This window comes from Camelina sativa, chromosome 15 (genome assembly GCF_030686135.1).
Source record: "Camelina sativa cultivar CO46 ecotype springtype chromosome 15, ASM3068613v1".
Taxonomy (NCBI): domain Eukaryota; kingdom Viridiplantae; phylum Streptophyta; class Magnoliopsida; order Brassicales; family Brassicaceae; genus Camelina; species Camelina sativa.
The window spans coordinates 1,729,608-1,743,241 of record NC_141894.1 but is presented as its reverse complement, the minus strand read 5'-3'; the positions used below and the strand labels follow the sequence as shown (position 1 = coordinate 1,743,241).

Sequence of the window (13,634 nt, the reverse complement as noted above, 5' to 3'; positions counted from 1 at the left end):
AAATAAAAAGATTGATGGGGCCAATCTAATATTTAGATGAAGGACACACATGTGCATGTGGGTGAATACAAAGACATGCACGATCATCATAGCCTTTTAAATGAGGAAAAAACAAAAGAAAAGCAAATAAGACTTGGTTGTGATAATGAATCAAACCAACCACAAATCTTATCCATTTGGCCTTTTCCTTGTACACACCATTAAACTTTATCATAAACTTTTTTGTTTGATTGGTATCAATTTTTCTTTATATGCAAGTAACTGCGAATATCAAACTTTAGCAATATTGGTAATAAATACACTAATCACAATACGAATAGAAATAACTAATTAGGGATTTTAATTTAATTATTTAAATCGGACCTTGTTTGACTACTTAGCTGTAGATTCCGTGGTTGCCCGTACGGATTCAGTAAGGTAATCCCAAAAGCAATCACAAGTTCACAAACACCTAACCTCAATTAATTAATTACTTACTAGTAAAACAAAATTTTGTTTTGTTTTTTGAATAGTACTATTTGATAAGATACTGACAATATTTGCATCGTTGTCATTTAACGAATATTGTTAAATTAATTATGCATAGTATGGATCCAACTATGTTTGTAATCTGTCTAAAATAATAAAAGATTAGCTGACAAAAACATAAATGATGGTGATTAGTATTATTGATAGGAAAGGCTTGGACATAATTAGTAGGTGGCGCGCGAGCGATGTATTTATCGATCGATGATGATATAAAAGCACATCAATTCAATATTTATTAACAATAAATAGAATTTGATTAATAATCAATACAAATTACGATTGGTTTTATATTTTTATTGGCTGCGGATATATTTTATTGATTTATTGGATTTCTTATTAGTTTTGCCATTTTTGCGTCGTTTCTTCCTCTGTAAAAAAAAAAAGTAAAAATCAAAAACTTCACATACAAAATATATAAATGTCCAATCTAAATAGTTAAAGTTTCTCAATACATCTAGAAGCCTGGACTCAATTTAATTTTTTTTGATTATCATTGTCATTTAAAAATCTTGTAAATTATATGAAATAAACTGAGAAAGGAATACACTCAACTCAATCGAATCATTGGTCAAGAAAAGAACCTTGGAACAACAAAACTATAAAGTCAGAGAGGGAAGTATAAATAATAGATCAAATTCAAACCCAAACATGATTAGTTTACGTTTTATTCGGTTAGGCTTCAGACAACGGTTTGATTTGTCCGGATAAATTGGGCCTAGTAAGCCCGATAAAAATTACATACTTTTTTGGTAATTGGAAAATGTTTATTTTGTCATTTGGGACGGTAATGTGGTTACAGTATTAGAAGAGGAAAATGCAAGAAAAGAAACATTGTGGATGCTAAAAGAAAGTTCAAGGACACTGATGGATACAGTAACAATCCTTTAGACTAGGGATAGTAGTGCACATGCCGGTAGCCATGAGCCAGCCATGCGTGTTATCCTTAATACATCGTTTAGCGCAATCATCGTCGTTGCATGGTTTCATCGGCAATGAGTATCCACACCATTTTCCTGTTGGTTCTGGTACTACTGGTATCTTAAATCCATCCCCTTTTTTCATCTCTGCAAATTTAATTATTTTAATCGAAAAAACCAACTTACGTACCTATCAAATAAACTTATACTAGATGAAAATTATAACTTCTTGAATATTAATTTTTATAAGTGTAACATAAAAATATATACGAATTAATACATGTAAAAGTGCATGTCCACTGTACGTGTATACCGAGAGGATTATTTACCAGCGGCGAAGAAGACGAGCACAAGAAGAAACGCTACCAAAAATCTCTTCATTTTTCTTTTCTTTTTTGTATATGTTGTTTTTTCTCTGTAAATAATTTTCACTATCTTTTTTTTTTTTTTTTTGGGTTCTATTGATGATGTTGATTAGAAAACACAACGATGACTTTATATTACACATGATCGTATATTAGTTTTTTAACGTTTTAATGTCAGTTTTACAAATGAAGCAAAAACAGTTTATGTCATTCCATGTTAAGTCAGTTACAAAACTGAAGTTAAATTATTAGAGTCATTTTTAAACTGACGTTGAAGCTTTATAAACTGACGTAAAACCCCTTCTTTTTTTGTAGTGAATAGAAGGTTGAGTTGAGTTACCAAACCAAAAAGACTAATTTTGACCATCTATTTGCTATTATGACCTTATTTCAAAATTTAACTTTGACCATTTATTTGGCAAGGATTTAAAAATTAAAATATATATTGGAGCCTCTAATAATATATATATATATATATATATATATATATATTACATTTCTATATGATATTGGAGCCTCTAATAATATATAAAAAATATATGTTTTCCATAATATTGACTCTGTCGTTGATTTTAAGGGAAAACTATAAATTTTAATATCACAAATATACATATATGATATCTAAAATAAGGAATATATATATTTGCCTTCCATAATCGTATCAAATGAAATCTGCCATTGACTTCTAATGTATAAAATCACGCACGATACACACAACCTAGACTAAGATATAAATTCTTGTGATAATATATAGTGTCCAAAACTATTAAACTCAATTGGTTTGTTTACGTTTTCAATATCGATCGATCATATACTACTAGCTAAGGAATTGCAGTAGGATCCTTTTCGCGACAAAAGAAGACTATAGTTGTTTCTAAGTATTGAAAGCAATATGGATCTTGACTTTCCGATTTGTATATTAAAGATGAATCTCCAGTGTTCTGAAGAGTTGCCTTCTCGGATCAAGAAGCTTCTACGAAAAGTTGAAGGAGTTAAGGCCATTATCATAGACCCGGTGAAGGGTCTTATTTTGGTCTCTGGCACCGCAGAACCGTCACTTCTCATCAAAACCGTCGAAAAATTCGGTCAAAGTCCACAACTTCTCGCCTATGAGCGTGATCCAACTACGGCTAAAACCCAATTCAGTTCATTGCTTAAGCGTTACGCAAAAAAGGGTAAAGACAAACCAGCCTCTGAGCCCGCACCCGAACCCGCACCCGCACCCGCCACTGCCACCAACGCAGCGGGAACTTGTTCAGCGGGAGGTTTCGGGTATGCTGTACCACCGACGGCGATGCAGATGCCGCCCTTCACGTTGCCACCAAGGACGGGACCGCTGGGATGGTTAGCACCAGGTGATAAACCCAGGTTGTTGGTACAGCACGAGGAGCCGAAGGTAACGCCGAGGAAGACGCCAGCTCCTTATCCCTATAATTACTACGAAAATTTGGGTTTTCCAAACCCCGACTCTCCTTGGAACATTTTTAGCGATGATAACCCTCAACCTTGCACCATCATGTGACTAGGGTTTTACCCCTGAACACTTTAAAGTTTTAGATGGTTTTGACTGCTTTTTTTTTCTTAACTACTTACGTGCGGCAATGCCTTCTTCTTTGTTCGATTATCTTACAATGAACTCTTACAGAGTTTTTCTCTGTGTGTTTTAACTCCAAAAAACCTAAAACATTATCATGGGAAATTTAATGCAAGTTTTGTGAGTTACATTGATATATGTACTAAGAATTGGTAGACATTATATGGACCATGGCCAAATTGATGAATGTTAGTGCTGCTTAGACTCTCAACTACTGGAGGGAAAAGAGTTAACGGTGAATATTTGTCCAATTGCTTCAAGGGCAGAGACATTCCAGCTCTCGACATGCCTCACAATCTTGTACAAAAAAACGAGTGTCTGGATTAGTCCATATGTTTTCAACTGACGAAATACGAAAACAATCTTATAATCGAAAAGAGCCGAAAGTTTCAGTCTCTTCATACTTTGAAGTCTCTATCCAGATCATAGACCGTTTTCCCGTTTATTGATATCAATGGTCTCCATGGAAGTTTCAGGTAAGTCCTGAACACAGTTCAAGAATAAAAAAAACATTAAGATGACACACAAGTTTCCCTTTCCCAATCTGTATTAAAAAGTTCATCAGAATACCTTAGCTTCCACGTCGCTAGTATATAGATTCTTTGAGACGACTCACTCTGTAATTATGGGAACAAATACACTCTTTGAATCCATAAACCATCTACAGGACTAGGATCTAACAAAAGGTTATATATACCTTCTCCATATGTTGCAGTTCAATGGATGCATCTTCGAGGAAGGGAACTAGTAATCTCAAGTTGCGTTCATACAACTCTGTACCTGCAAAAAAAAGATTTACTTTATTCTCATATCAAAAATTTAGGATCTGATAGCTGATCTACAAGCTTGACAAAGACAAAAAACAGAGACTGAAAATGTAATTCCTCACCCTGGAAACTGATAGTGGGATCCTCGAAGATGCAATTATCAGAGTAAATTGCAGAAGTAAAGATACCTGTTTCCAGTTTCACAAATGTGCAACAAAGCTCAGTGTATGAGCTTATGTTGAATCAATATGCAAATCACATATACCTGTGACGAAATAGGCAGTTCCATAATCTGATCTCAAAATCCCCATTACATCGTTAACATCTCGAGTAACAACAATCTCAGAATTTGATCTGTAGCCAATAATTAAACTTGAAGAGACCAATCATACGAATAAGAAACCCTAATTGAAAAAGCTTTTGAGAATTACCCATCTTTATTTGTAGGAGTGGATGACGAAGACGAAGCGACTGAGAATAGCCGGAGCAATTCAGTGACTCCACCAACTGCCCACTTCAAAACAGCCGGCGCTTTCTTCTCCGGCGAACCAGAGAAGCATCGTGGCCGATGATGAGTATGACCAACCCTCTGCATAACCCGATATAATCAAACAATTGATATAGAACCAAAAAAATTAGCCAAAGGATTCACAAATCGCCATAGATTGACTTACCCTCAAGGTCGATGACGACGAGGTGATAGATATCTGGCAAGCTACTCCCGCCATATTTCACCTAGCCGCCGAGTGAGTACAGTTGTCGTCGCCGGCAATTCTCAACACCGCCTCATCTTTTTATTAAAATAGTATTTTGTTAGTTTAGAAATTGCACACTAGAGTTTAGAAAATAAAAACAAATGTACCCTAAACTTTGATTTATTGACTAAAAGTACCTCACTTATGGCTTTTAACATTCGAGGGTCTTTTTTCCTATTATAATAAATTTAGGGGTGAAATTATAACTTATGTCTCTTATTTTTTTCGAATTTCCCGTTTTAAAGATAATCTTGAAAAAATTCTTCTAGTCACTCTGTGACTGGTTATGGTTTCCAAGTTCTGCAAAGATGGCCGGGGAGCTACTACTGCTACTTCCATAGACGTGGAACTACGGTGGAAGATACCGGCGTTTCTTCGTACTACTCCGCCGGTTCTGAAGTCGGTCGCCGCGTCTCCGCTTCATCGTCCTCTGAAGTTCGCGGTTTGGTATGCTGCGGCACCGGCGTCAGAGTCGCGATGTTCGCCAACAAGTTCCCGGGAGTCTACGCCGCCACGTGTCTCTCTGTGGAAGACGCCGTGAACGCTCGATCGATCAGCAACTGCAACGTCCTCGCACTCTCCGGAATTAAAACATCTCCCGGAAACCGCCGTGGAAATCTTCGACGCTTGGATCAAAACTCCGTTCAAATCTCCTTGTCCTGCTTCAGGATCCGAGCCGTGGAGCTCAGAGATCTCTTCTTTCCTCGACAATTCTCTCTCCGAGATGTCTCACATCGGAAAACCAACCGCCGGCGGTGACTCAACAACCAAAAAGGTCGATGAAACATTAACAACCGCGTCTTGCGCGATTTGTTGCTTGGCTAAGAACAGAGAGTTCACTCCAGTGGATATCATGCCTGGAGGCTCGATGAAGATTGTGAGGGAGACGCCTACGTCGGCTATTGTAAGGTTTAAAGCGGGGAGTGTAGAGCCAGCGCATCACCACACATTCGGCCATGAACTTGTAGTCATCAAGGGGAAGAAGACTGTGTGGAATCTAAGCAAGAAGGATAGAGCTGATCTCGTTGACGGCGATTACTTATTCACTCCCGCAGGTGATGTTCACCGAGTCAAGTATCATGAAGACACTGAGTTCTTTATCACTTGGGATGGCCATTGGGATATTTACCTTGACGAAGACCTCGAAACTGCAAAGAAAGCCATCGAAGAAGAACCTTAAAGGTGTCTTCTTCAATATGTAACCTTTGTGTTCTCTCTTGTTTCGTATGTTGAAACTTTGTAAGAATGTTTGATTTCAAAAGATTGAGTGATAATACAAATGCTTCTCTTATGAACACTATATAAAGAAGGGTTTTCTACATATGTTTTCTTCTTCATGTACCCCCCTAAAGTCTCTCAAATCTTCATCAATTAGCCATGGGAACTAGTTTTCCAACGTTTTTCATCATTAGACGAAACTTAGCTCATCAGGAACAGCAGTTGCAGAAGAAGAAAGCTTCTTGTTTAGCTCTGCTAGTTCTTCACCTGCGTCACAGATGTATGATGAGGCTTGTCTTCCTGATAATGTCGCTCCTTCCATGCTATCTATGTAATCCTGCAACAAGTCCAGTAGCAAAATTCTCATTGATTTTTCGGATTACTCAAACGAATCTGGAGGCAAATCTTTCTTTGCATTTGTGACTATAGTGGATCTGCCTGAACAATTACTTGTGAAGTGTAAAAGTTACCTGCTTTGTGTATGAACCAGCAAGGAAGAAATTCTTTATGGGAGTCTTCTGATCGGGTCTGAATGGATCTTTTCCGGGTGCTTCACGGTACAGAGACTGAGCGATTTTTACAACAGATGACCAAGTGACTTCTAGGCTCCGTGACGATGGAAATAACTCAGTGACCTGAACAAAAAATTTGAGAATCACAAAGAAACCAACCTGACAAAAAAATATCTCGAGTTTGGAGAATTTAACCATGTTCTTTACCTGCATTGCTACTTTCTCTATGATCTTATCGTTCGACATTCGCATGTACGGATCTCCCGGTGTTAGAACGCACCTACGAAACAGAATTCAGTTTTCAAGACACTGAGAGATCTGCAGGCTATTTTGTAGACAAAAAAAGATAGAGGTTATTCTATCTTACTGAAGCAAAGTGCCTTGTCCTTCAATGTAGTAATCTGCAGGCGAAGCAAGTGCAAGATCCGCAAAGCACGAGAAATCAGCATCAGGAGTGTAGAGAAGGTTATCTATACCAACAGCTCGTTTCAACTGCCTATAATTTTCAGCAACATAAAACGAAGACTTCAAAATCCACACGAAAATCAATACATCATCATTACTAACTCACACAACATATGATTCTAGAAAACAAACCTGGCAAGTTCAATGTCTTGCAACTCTGTGACCCAACCATTGTATCTGAGCTGTACAGTAACAACAGGTACTCCCTCTAGTTCATATATATCGTTGAAAAAACGAGATTCCCTCCATTCTTTTGGAAGTAACCTTTTGATTCCCGGCACATCACATGCTGCCACATACACATCAGCTTTCACAATCTTCTTGTTCGTAGCCTAAAAGACAAACAAATCAAATTTTCAAGCTTTTCCTCTACCCAAAAGCAACAAAATTTCAGAATGTATTATATGGCATTTTTGCAGTCCGCTAAAATCCTATGCCTAGAGCTAAATTTTACCTTAGAAATTGCTAGTCCAGTGACATAAGTTTCCCCATCTGATGATTTATCATAAAGTATTTCCCTGCAACCCCACCGTAGATGGATTCTGCTTGAAGGCAAGGTTATAAATACCTGATCAGCCAATGAGAGATAATAAATGCAAGAATCAGTTATTGTGGATACTAAGAGGCACGAACCTGCCACCTCTATCTGTGATATATTGTTTGATAGGACCACTCAAGTAAACATCAGGCGAGCCCTTGAGCATACGCAACAAAGAAGCTTCTGTTTTGGTGGCGAATAATGAGAATATGGTAAGCATGCATCGTGCACTCATGTTATCGCAGTCTATGAAACCGAGTGCATAAGCAACAGGATCCCACATTCTTTGGATACTTGCCCGTGTCCCACCTTTTGACATGAACCAATCCGAGAAACTTATCTGCAAAAAGTATCTCAGAAAATTTCAGAGAACAAAAATAGTTGTAGAAATGAGAAGAAAGAGGTTATCTATTATTCTTTACGCTGTCAAGATTCCGAATGTCTCTCATTGCTCCGTCGGGGTTAACAAGAGCTTTAACAACCGGGCTTAACGCAAGGGCCAGTGAATTCCTTAGTTTATCATAGGGCTGTTCAGTCAAAAAAAGAAGCGGTTAAAAAGCTCTATATTGGTACATAAAATAAGAAATTACTAACCTTTTGCTACAAGATTCGAGAAAACTGTTGCATTGACATGAATCCATGGATTCAGATGTCTATAGAGAAATCAATTTAAACGTTTAACTTATACCTTGAGTTGATTTGTGACCAAGAATGCGCGAATACCATGAATTGGAGCTCCAACAGGAAACCGAAAATCAAGCTCTACAAATTTTATATGCACATCTCAGTACGATAAAATCACAGAGGCAATCATAACAAGAGAGTAATGAACTGAACCATACCTCCAATTGTGCCGTCTTTGTTTATAAATGTATGAGTATGATCTTTGACAAGTAGGTTTTTTTCAGCACCCACCTACATTACAAAAAAACCTTACATGAGAATGAGTTTAAACCAACAAGCAAACTCGAAGTGGAAGCTTTGGAAAACCAAAACCTTTTTCATCAAGCGGAAGAGATTGTTGTAGCATCCAAAGAAAACATGGAGTCCCATTTCGATATGGTTCCCACGTCTATCTACAAAAGAACCCACTTTGCCACCAATGAATGTCCTAGAATCATATATATCCACCTGAAACAATAACAAAAATTACTCCTATATGTAACCAAAGCAAAGGTAAAGAGCTAAAAGCAGTGGAGTAAACACCTCGTGACCCTGATCCAAAAGCTCTACAGCAGTTGACATGCCTGCAAGTCCAGCTCCTATGATAGCTACTTTCAGCTTCGGTCCCTTGTACTGTACAGGCTCTGGAGGAAATAGCCCTTTTGGAGCTGCAATTATATCCAGTCCATATAAACGGTAAGAGAGGATTATAAATTACAATATGCCAGAACGTCATCATCAGAAGAAACTTTTCCTATCAACATGAAACATCAAATAAAACCCTGACTTCCAATGAGTTATCAGATGTCAATTGATTCTTCAACCACTACTAACTCCCATGGATAAACTAGACTGATTATAAAAACAGAAGAGGATCTTGGACTGACTGTAAAAGTCTTGACCTAACTAACTCTCCATTTCCAATACTATTGATTTGCCTTAAGCATAGAGAAGCCACAAGAGTTTTATCTTTCCATCTAAACCTTCAGAGTTCTTCAGAATTTAATGCGAGGAAGAAATTGTTTCTCATCAATTTTATAGATTGGATGAGAATCGAAACCTCATCATCTTCAAAATTGGGGTTGATAGTGGCATAAAGCTAAGCCCTTTAATCCTAAATACATGCCAATTTCTCAAAATTTCCCATAAGAAATCCAAAAACATCCAAAAGGAATCAGCCTAGTGCAGAGGAGACAGTAAAGATTCAATTTTTTGGTTTTTGGATAATTACCGTTAACACTCATGTCGGAAACATCGGCGTCGAGTGAAGAACAAACATGAAGAAATCTCCGAGACTTCAAAGGAGGAACAGAGAGAAACCCAGTAACCGGAGTTGCAGCGAAAACGATAGAAGAAGCCATGGCCAATCAACTCAGATAAGAAGAGCAATATGATTTATCTATCGCTCTGTTGTTAATTTGTTATTCACAAGAAGAACAAAAGAAGAAAAAAAGAAAGGACAACTTTTGTTTATTATTTCCTTAAACGAAAGAGGAAGAACGAAGAAGCAACCTACCCACTCATGACTACACGAGCGATGATACTTGAAACTTGTTTGCTTTCTCTCCGCATAAACTCTGTGGTGTAACTAACAACCACTGTGTTTTAGTGGGCTTAACTTTTTTTTTTGTTTATGTTATAGTATAATCAAAATATATCGAAACGAAAAGCCAATCCTAAACCTCAAAATCAAATATTTAGTTGATTAGAAAATATTTAGTGAGCCTAAATGCATTTAGAACAATAAAAAAAAAAGATGATGATTATGTTTTAATTTAAACTGAAAACGAAAAATTGTATCAACAATCCCTATATCAACACGAGAGACATAGCCACATAGGGATTGTTTTGGTTATTACTTATTAGCCGCCTAAAGAGGTTAGGACTTAGGAGAGTGTCTGCTAACTACAATCTCGGCTAACTTAATACATTATGGGCTGGTCTATTAAAAAGGCTGAGGCCCAACAAGAGATTTTGGGCAACATATCAACTTAATTTCTTTTTGGGTTTGTTACAGATTATATACTTTTTTGAAAGAACAAAATAATTATGGTGATATTATTGTTTGGCATACAATGAGCTGACTGCTGAGCATATCAATCTATTTTGTAGTTTTTGGCTTCTTCTACCATTTAGTTTTGTACCCTTTACCATAGTTCAAAACATAAAGATCTTAAGAAATATTGACCCCATAAAATATCCAAAAAATTGTCTAAGAAAACGATATCTCTTTCATGAGAAAAAACCAAAGAAATTCAAAGTAGGTAAGGAGACAGATAATTTAATTTTAAATTCAATATGAAATAAACAAATAACAGCAACAACGATAATATTAATAACGAAAATGAAACTACAGATAAATAATAATAATAATAATAATAAAAAATCAGATGGCAAGAAAATAAATAATGCTAAACTGGGACCTAGTTTAATACAGACTGGTCCAAATCTAAAATTGAAACGTAATGGAAGTTAATTCATTATTAGAAGACTTTTTTTTCGCAGTAGCAGCAGCATTGCCACACAAACTAAAACAAAAGGAGCAAATCATATCCGAAGACAAAAAAAAACAATAATGAACAGTTATGATCAAATTGGTAAATGCATGCCTATTATTTGGTAAGTAGTAGTATTTGCTTTTAACCACTTATTTTAATCATATGCTTCATCACCCACCTATTTATTACTAGTTGACAATCGAATGAAAAAAAAAAAGTCATATGGATTGATTGATTATCGTATTCATATTCTCGAATCACCTACTACCCTAAAATTAAAAACCATCGGCGTGAAAAAGCCCAGGAGAGTAGAAATAACACAACAGTATGGGCTCAGTCCTGGCCACATTAAATGATGCATGCCTGCTTGTCATGGACTACCACACGTGTTAACCATTTCTTCCAGGCTTGCATTTGCATCTATACCCCAAATTTATTTATTATCTAATCCCACTATAATAAGATTAATAATGAGACCAAATTTAACACACTTCAAAAAAAAATTAAATTTAACTTCAAGCACAAAAAAAGAAAGAAATAAATATTTTGTGTGTTGTTGTAATTAATAAATTGAGATAAGTGTTTGTTTCTGACCCCCCAAAAAAAAAAAAAAAACGAATAGATAATTTTGGTCTGAAATTAAATTTTTTAACAGTCGTTATCCTTGGAACTAAATTCGTATTTGGTACTTTGCCACAAAAAAAATCGGGTAATTAAATTATTATAACGTTTTGAAAAGAAAGAAAAAAATGACGCAGACAGTGAAAACAAAACAAAGTCTCCTTTTTGTCTGTATATGTCTTTGTTTTGAGTTTTGACTAGCTACTACACATTCTCCTATTTTGGCGAATTTGCCTTCCTTCTTCATTCATTCATTTCTCCCGGAGTCTTAGGCTTTTTTTTTTTTGGTTTACTTCATTCTCTCCTTGGATTTGATGGAAACTGGATCGATTTGATAAAACCCAGATCAAATCTTAGCTGACATTTTCCAAATTTCAATGCTTTTTTTTCTTTTTGAGATTGGGTTTCTCTTTCTTTTTGAATGATGTAAAGCTCATCACTTTCAGATCAATTCTATAAACACTTTCTTTTTTATACTAATCTGAAGTTAAATTCGCTGCCTTTGAATGTTTAGAACACAAAGTGTTTGTTGAAATTCCTGAGAGAGAGGCTTGGAATTGTGAATTCTGTAAGAAAAATGAGAGATTTCCCATCTTGCTCTGGTGAAAATGGAGTTCAGATTGCGGATTCTTCTTCCTCTTCGACTTCGAGCGCCGGAAGAAACGCTCAGAATCTAGTCATTTGTATCTACCGTTGCCGCATCCGAGGTAGGACTTGCTTGATCACTATCTCATGGACTAAGAATCTCATGGGTCAGTGTCTTACCGTAGGAGTTGATGATTCTTGCAACCGAAGTCTTTGTAAAGTCGAGATTAAGCCCTGGCTTTTCACCAAACGGAAAGGCTCCAAGAATCTAGAGGCATATTCCTGTAATATTGATGTCTTTTGGGATCTCTCCTCCGCTAAATTCGGATCCAGTCCTGAACCTTTAGGTGGTTTCTATGTTGGCGTTGTTGTGGACAAAGAAATGGCTCTTCTTCTTGGTGATATGAGGAAAGAAGCTTTCAAGAAGACGAATGCTGCACCTTCTTCTTCTTCTTCATTAGGTGCTGTGTTTATTGCTAAGAAAGAGCATGTCTTTGGCAAGAGGACGTTTGCAACGAAAGCTCAGTTTTCAGATGATGGCAAAACACATGATCTTGTGATTGAATGTGACACCAGTTTGAGTGATCCTTGCCTCATTGTTCGTGTTGATGGGAAGATTTTGATGCAGGTGAATCGGCTACATTGGAAGTTTCGTGGCAATGATACGATTATTGTCAATAGGATCTCTGTGGAAGTTCTTTGGGATGTTCACAGTTGGTTCTTTGGGTTGCCATCAGTGGCGGGAAATGCTGTCTTTATGTTCAGGACTACTCAACCAGTTGAAAAGTCATGGTCTTTCACACAGGTACCCGTGAGCTCGAAATCTCAAAGTTTTGGCTTTTCATTGATTCTGTACGCTTGGAAGAACGAGTAGTGGAGAAGAGTTTTGAGAGTTCTTTTCTTTCACTTGAGTGCTAACTAAAAGGTTATAAAAGGAGCTGTTGATTCTTGTCAATTTATTCCATCATATGATCTATGGGTTTCGATTATATATTCCTGTATAATGTTGGAACCGGATTAGTCAAGAAGAACTTTTATTCTTCGTATATATCAGTTTCATATGTCAAAGTTACTACATGAGACTTGTAAAGACACTTGTTCAAAGCCTATTGCTTTGGTCCTGTATCAAGAAAACTACTGTCTAAATACTCTGTTTTTGTTCTCCAGGTGCGTACTGTGTTCCATTGTTCCTCACTAGAATGGATTATGGATATATAGTTTAACTACATTACGATTTATGGATATGTGTTCATATCTTGGCTTATGGTCTTTCTTCTATTATGATTTTCCGCTGCTCGTTTGTTGACAAAACAGATTACAGTAGCTGTAGCTGAAGTTAGTAGTTAGTTACTCTTAAGATGATTATAAAACATGTGCTTTGCATCCTTATAGCAACATACAGTAGATTATTCATGCTTCAACAGTTTAATAAGCATGTGTATCCTCCTTACTATATTTCATATCTTTGTTTCTCGCCATACTTTGTCAGAGTGGCACTTTGTTATTATCCAACAGCTCTTTGCAGGTATAAAGAGTAATTTATCAAGGAATCTAGAGAGACATGGGTTTGTACGTGAAGATTCTTGAATTGTGAATGAGTAGTAAGTC

General features: G+C 36.6%; 4 protein-coding genes and 2 pseudogenes across 5 annotated transcripts; 3 read left to right on the top strand and 3 right to left on the bottom strand.

Annotated features, from left to right (window-relative positions):
- Positions 1 to 1,270: 1,270 nt before the first annotated feature.
- On the bottom strand, positions 1,271 to 1,908 carry LOC109129291 (Defensin-like (DEFL) family protein). Its single transcript, XM_019237122.2, has 2 exons — positions 1,775 to 1,908; positions 1,271 to 1,592 (listed from the first exon to the last, which is right to left on the bottom strand). The coding sequence occupies exons 1-2, from the start codon at positions 1,824 to 1,826 to the stop codon at positions 1,381 to 1,383; spliced, it is 264 nt and encodes an 87-aa protein (XP_019092667.1). The 5' UTR covers positions 1,827 to 1,908; the 3' UTR covers positions 1,271 to 1,380.
- Positions 1,909 to 2,575: 667 nt separating this feature from the next.
- Positions 2,576 to 3,600, top strand: LOC104744600 (heavy metal-associated isoprenylated plant protein 42 pseudogene; annotated as a pseudogene). The gene has a single exon (XR_015582134.1). The product of XR_015582134.1 is annotated as a heavy metal-associated isoprenylated plant protein 42 pseudogene (transcript).
- LOC104744599 (uncharacterized) lies at positions 3,332 to 5,197 on the bottom strand. Its single transcript, XM_010465674.3, has 9 exons — positions 5,064 to 5,197; positions 4,846 to 4,961; positions 4,603 to 4,760; positions 4,437 to 4,525; positions 4,294 to 4,359; positions 4,102 to 4,184; positions 3,975 to 4,021; positions 3,809 to 3,887; positions 3,332 to 3,701 (listed from the first exon to the last, which is right to left on the bottom strand). Exons 2-9 carry the CDS (start codon positions 4,897 to 4,899, stop codon positions 3,612 to 3,614), a joined length of 666 nt encoding a protein of 221 aa, XP_010463976.1. The 5' UTR covers positions 4,900 to 4,961; positions 5,064 to 5,197; the 3' UTR covers positions 3,332 to 3,611.
- A 206-nt stretch (positions 5,198 to 5,403) lies between these two features.
- Positions 5,404 to 6,247, top strand: LOC104744598 (DNA damage-repair/toleration protein DRT102 pseudogene; annotated as a pseudogene).
- On the bottom strand, positions 6,163 to 10,194 carry ZDS (zeta-carotene desaturase). Its single transcript, XM_010465673.3, has 13 exons — positions 9,554 to 10,194; positions 8,866 to 8,990; positions 8,656 to 8,790; positions 8,502 to 8,574; positions 8,348 to 8,421; positions 8,082 to 8,186; positions 7,755 to 7,999; positions 7,576 to 7,663; positions 7,254 to 7,453; positions 7,024 to 7,152; positions 6,864 to 6,936; positions 6,615 to 6,779; positions 6,163 to 6,481 (listed from the first exon to the last, which is right to left on the bottom strand). The coding sequence occupies exons 1-13, from the start codon at positions 9,681 to 9,683 to the stop codon at positions 6,335 to 6,337; spliced, it is 1,689 nt and encodes a 562-aa protein (XP_010463975.1). The 5' UTR covers positions 9,684 to 10,194; the 3' UTR covers positions 6,163 to 6,334.
- A 1,383-nt stretch (positions 10,195 to 11,577) lies between these two features.
- LOC104744596 (uncharacterized) lies at positions 11,578 to 13,172 on the top strand. The gene has a single exon (XM_010465672.3). The coding sequence runs from the start codon at positions 12,019 to 12,021 to the stop codon at positions 12,898 to 12,900; it is 882 nt and encodes a 293-aa protein (XP_010463974.1). The 5' UTR covers positions 11,578 to 12,018; the 3' UTR covers positions 12,901 to 13,172.
- The last annotated feature ends 462 nt before the right edge of the window (positions 13,173 to 13,634 follow it).

What these genes read in the sequence shown, in the direction of transcription:
- LOC109129291 (XM_019237122.2), bottom strand. Translation starts at nt 1,826, where the DNA reads ATGAAGAGATTTTTGGTAGCGTTTCTTCTTGTGCTCGTCTTCTTCGCC. An exon ending in GCTCGTCTTCTTCGCCGCTG is followed by an intron (nt 1,593 to 1,774) that starts GTAAATAATCCT and finishes TTAAATTTGCAG; the next exon opens with AGATGAAAAAAGGGGATGGA.
- LOC104744599 (XM_010465674.3), bottom strand. Translation starts at nt 4,899, where the DNA reads ATGGCGGGAGTAGCTTGCCAGATATCTATCACCTCGTCGTCATCGACC. An exon ending in ACTCCTACAAATAAAGATGG is followed by an intron (nt 4,526 to 4,602) that starts GTAATTCTCAAA and finishes TATTGGCTACAG; the next exon opens with ATCAAATTCTGAGATTGTTG. An exon ending in ATCTGGATAGAGACTTCAAA is followed by an intron (nt 3,702 to 3,808) that starts GTATGAAGAGAC and finishes TTTTTGTACAAG; the next exon opens with ATTGTGAGGCATGTCGAGAG.
- ZDS (XM_010465673.3), bottom strand. Translation starts at nt 9,683, where the DNA reads ATGGCTTCTTCTATCGTTTTCGCTGCAACTCCGGTTACTGGGTTTCTC. An exon ending in TTTTGGATCAGGGTCACGAG is followed by an intron (nt 8,791 to 8,865) that starts GTGTTTACTCCA and finishes TTATTGTTTCAG; the next exon opens with GTGGATATATATGATTCTAG. An exon ending in CTGGACTAGCAATTTCTAAG is followed by an intron (nt 7,454 to 7,575) that starts GTAAAATTTAGC and finishes TTTGTCTTTTAG; the next exon opens with GCTACGAACAAGAAGATTGT.
- LOC104744596 (XM_010465672.3), top strand. Translation starts at nt 12,019, where the DNA reads ATGAGAGATTTCCCATCTTGCTCTGGTGAAAATGGAGTTCAGATTGCG.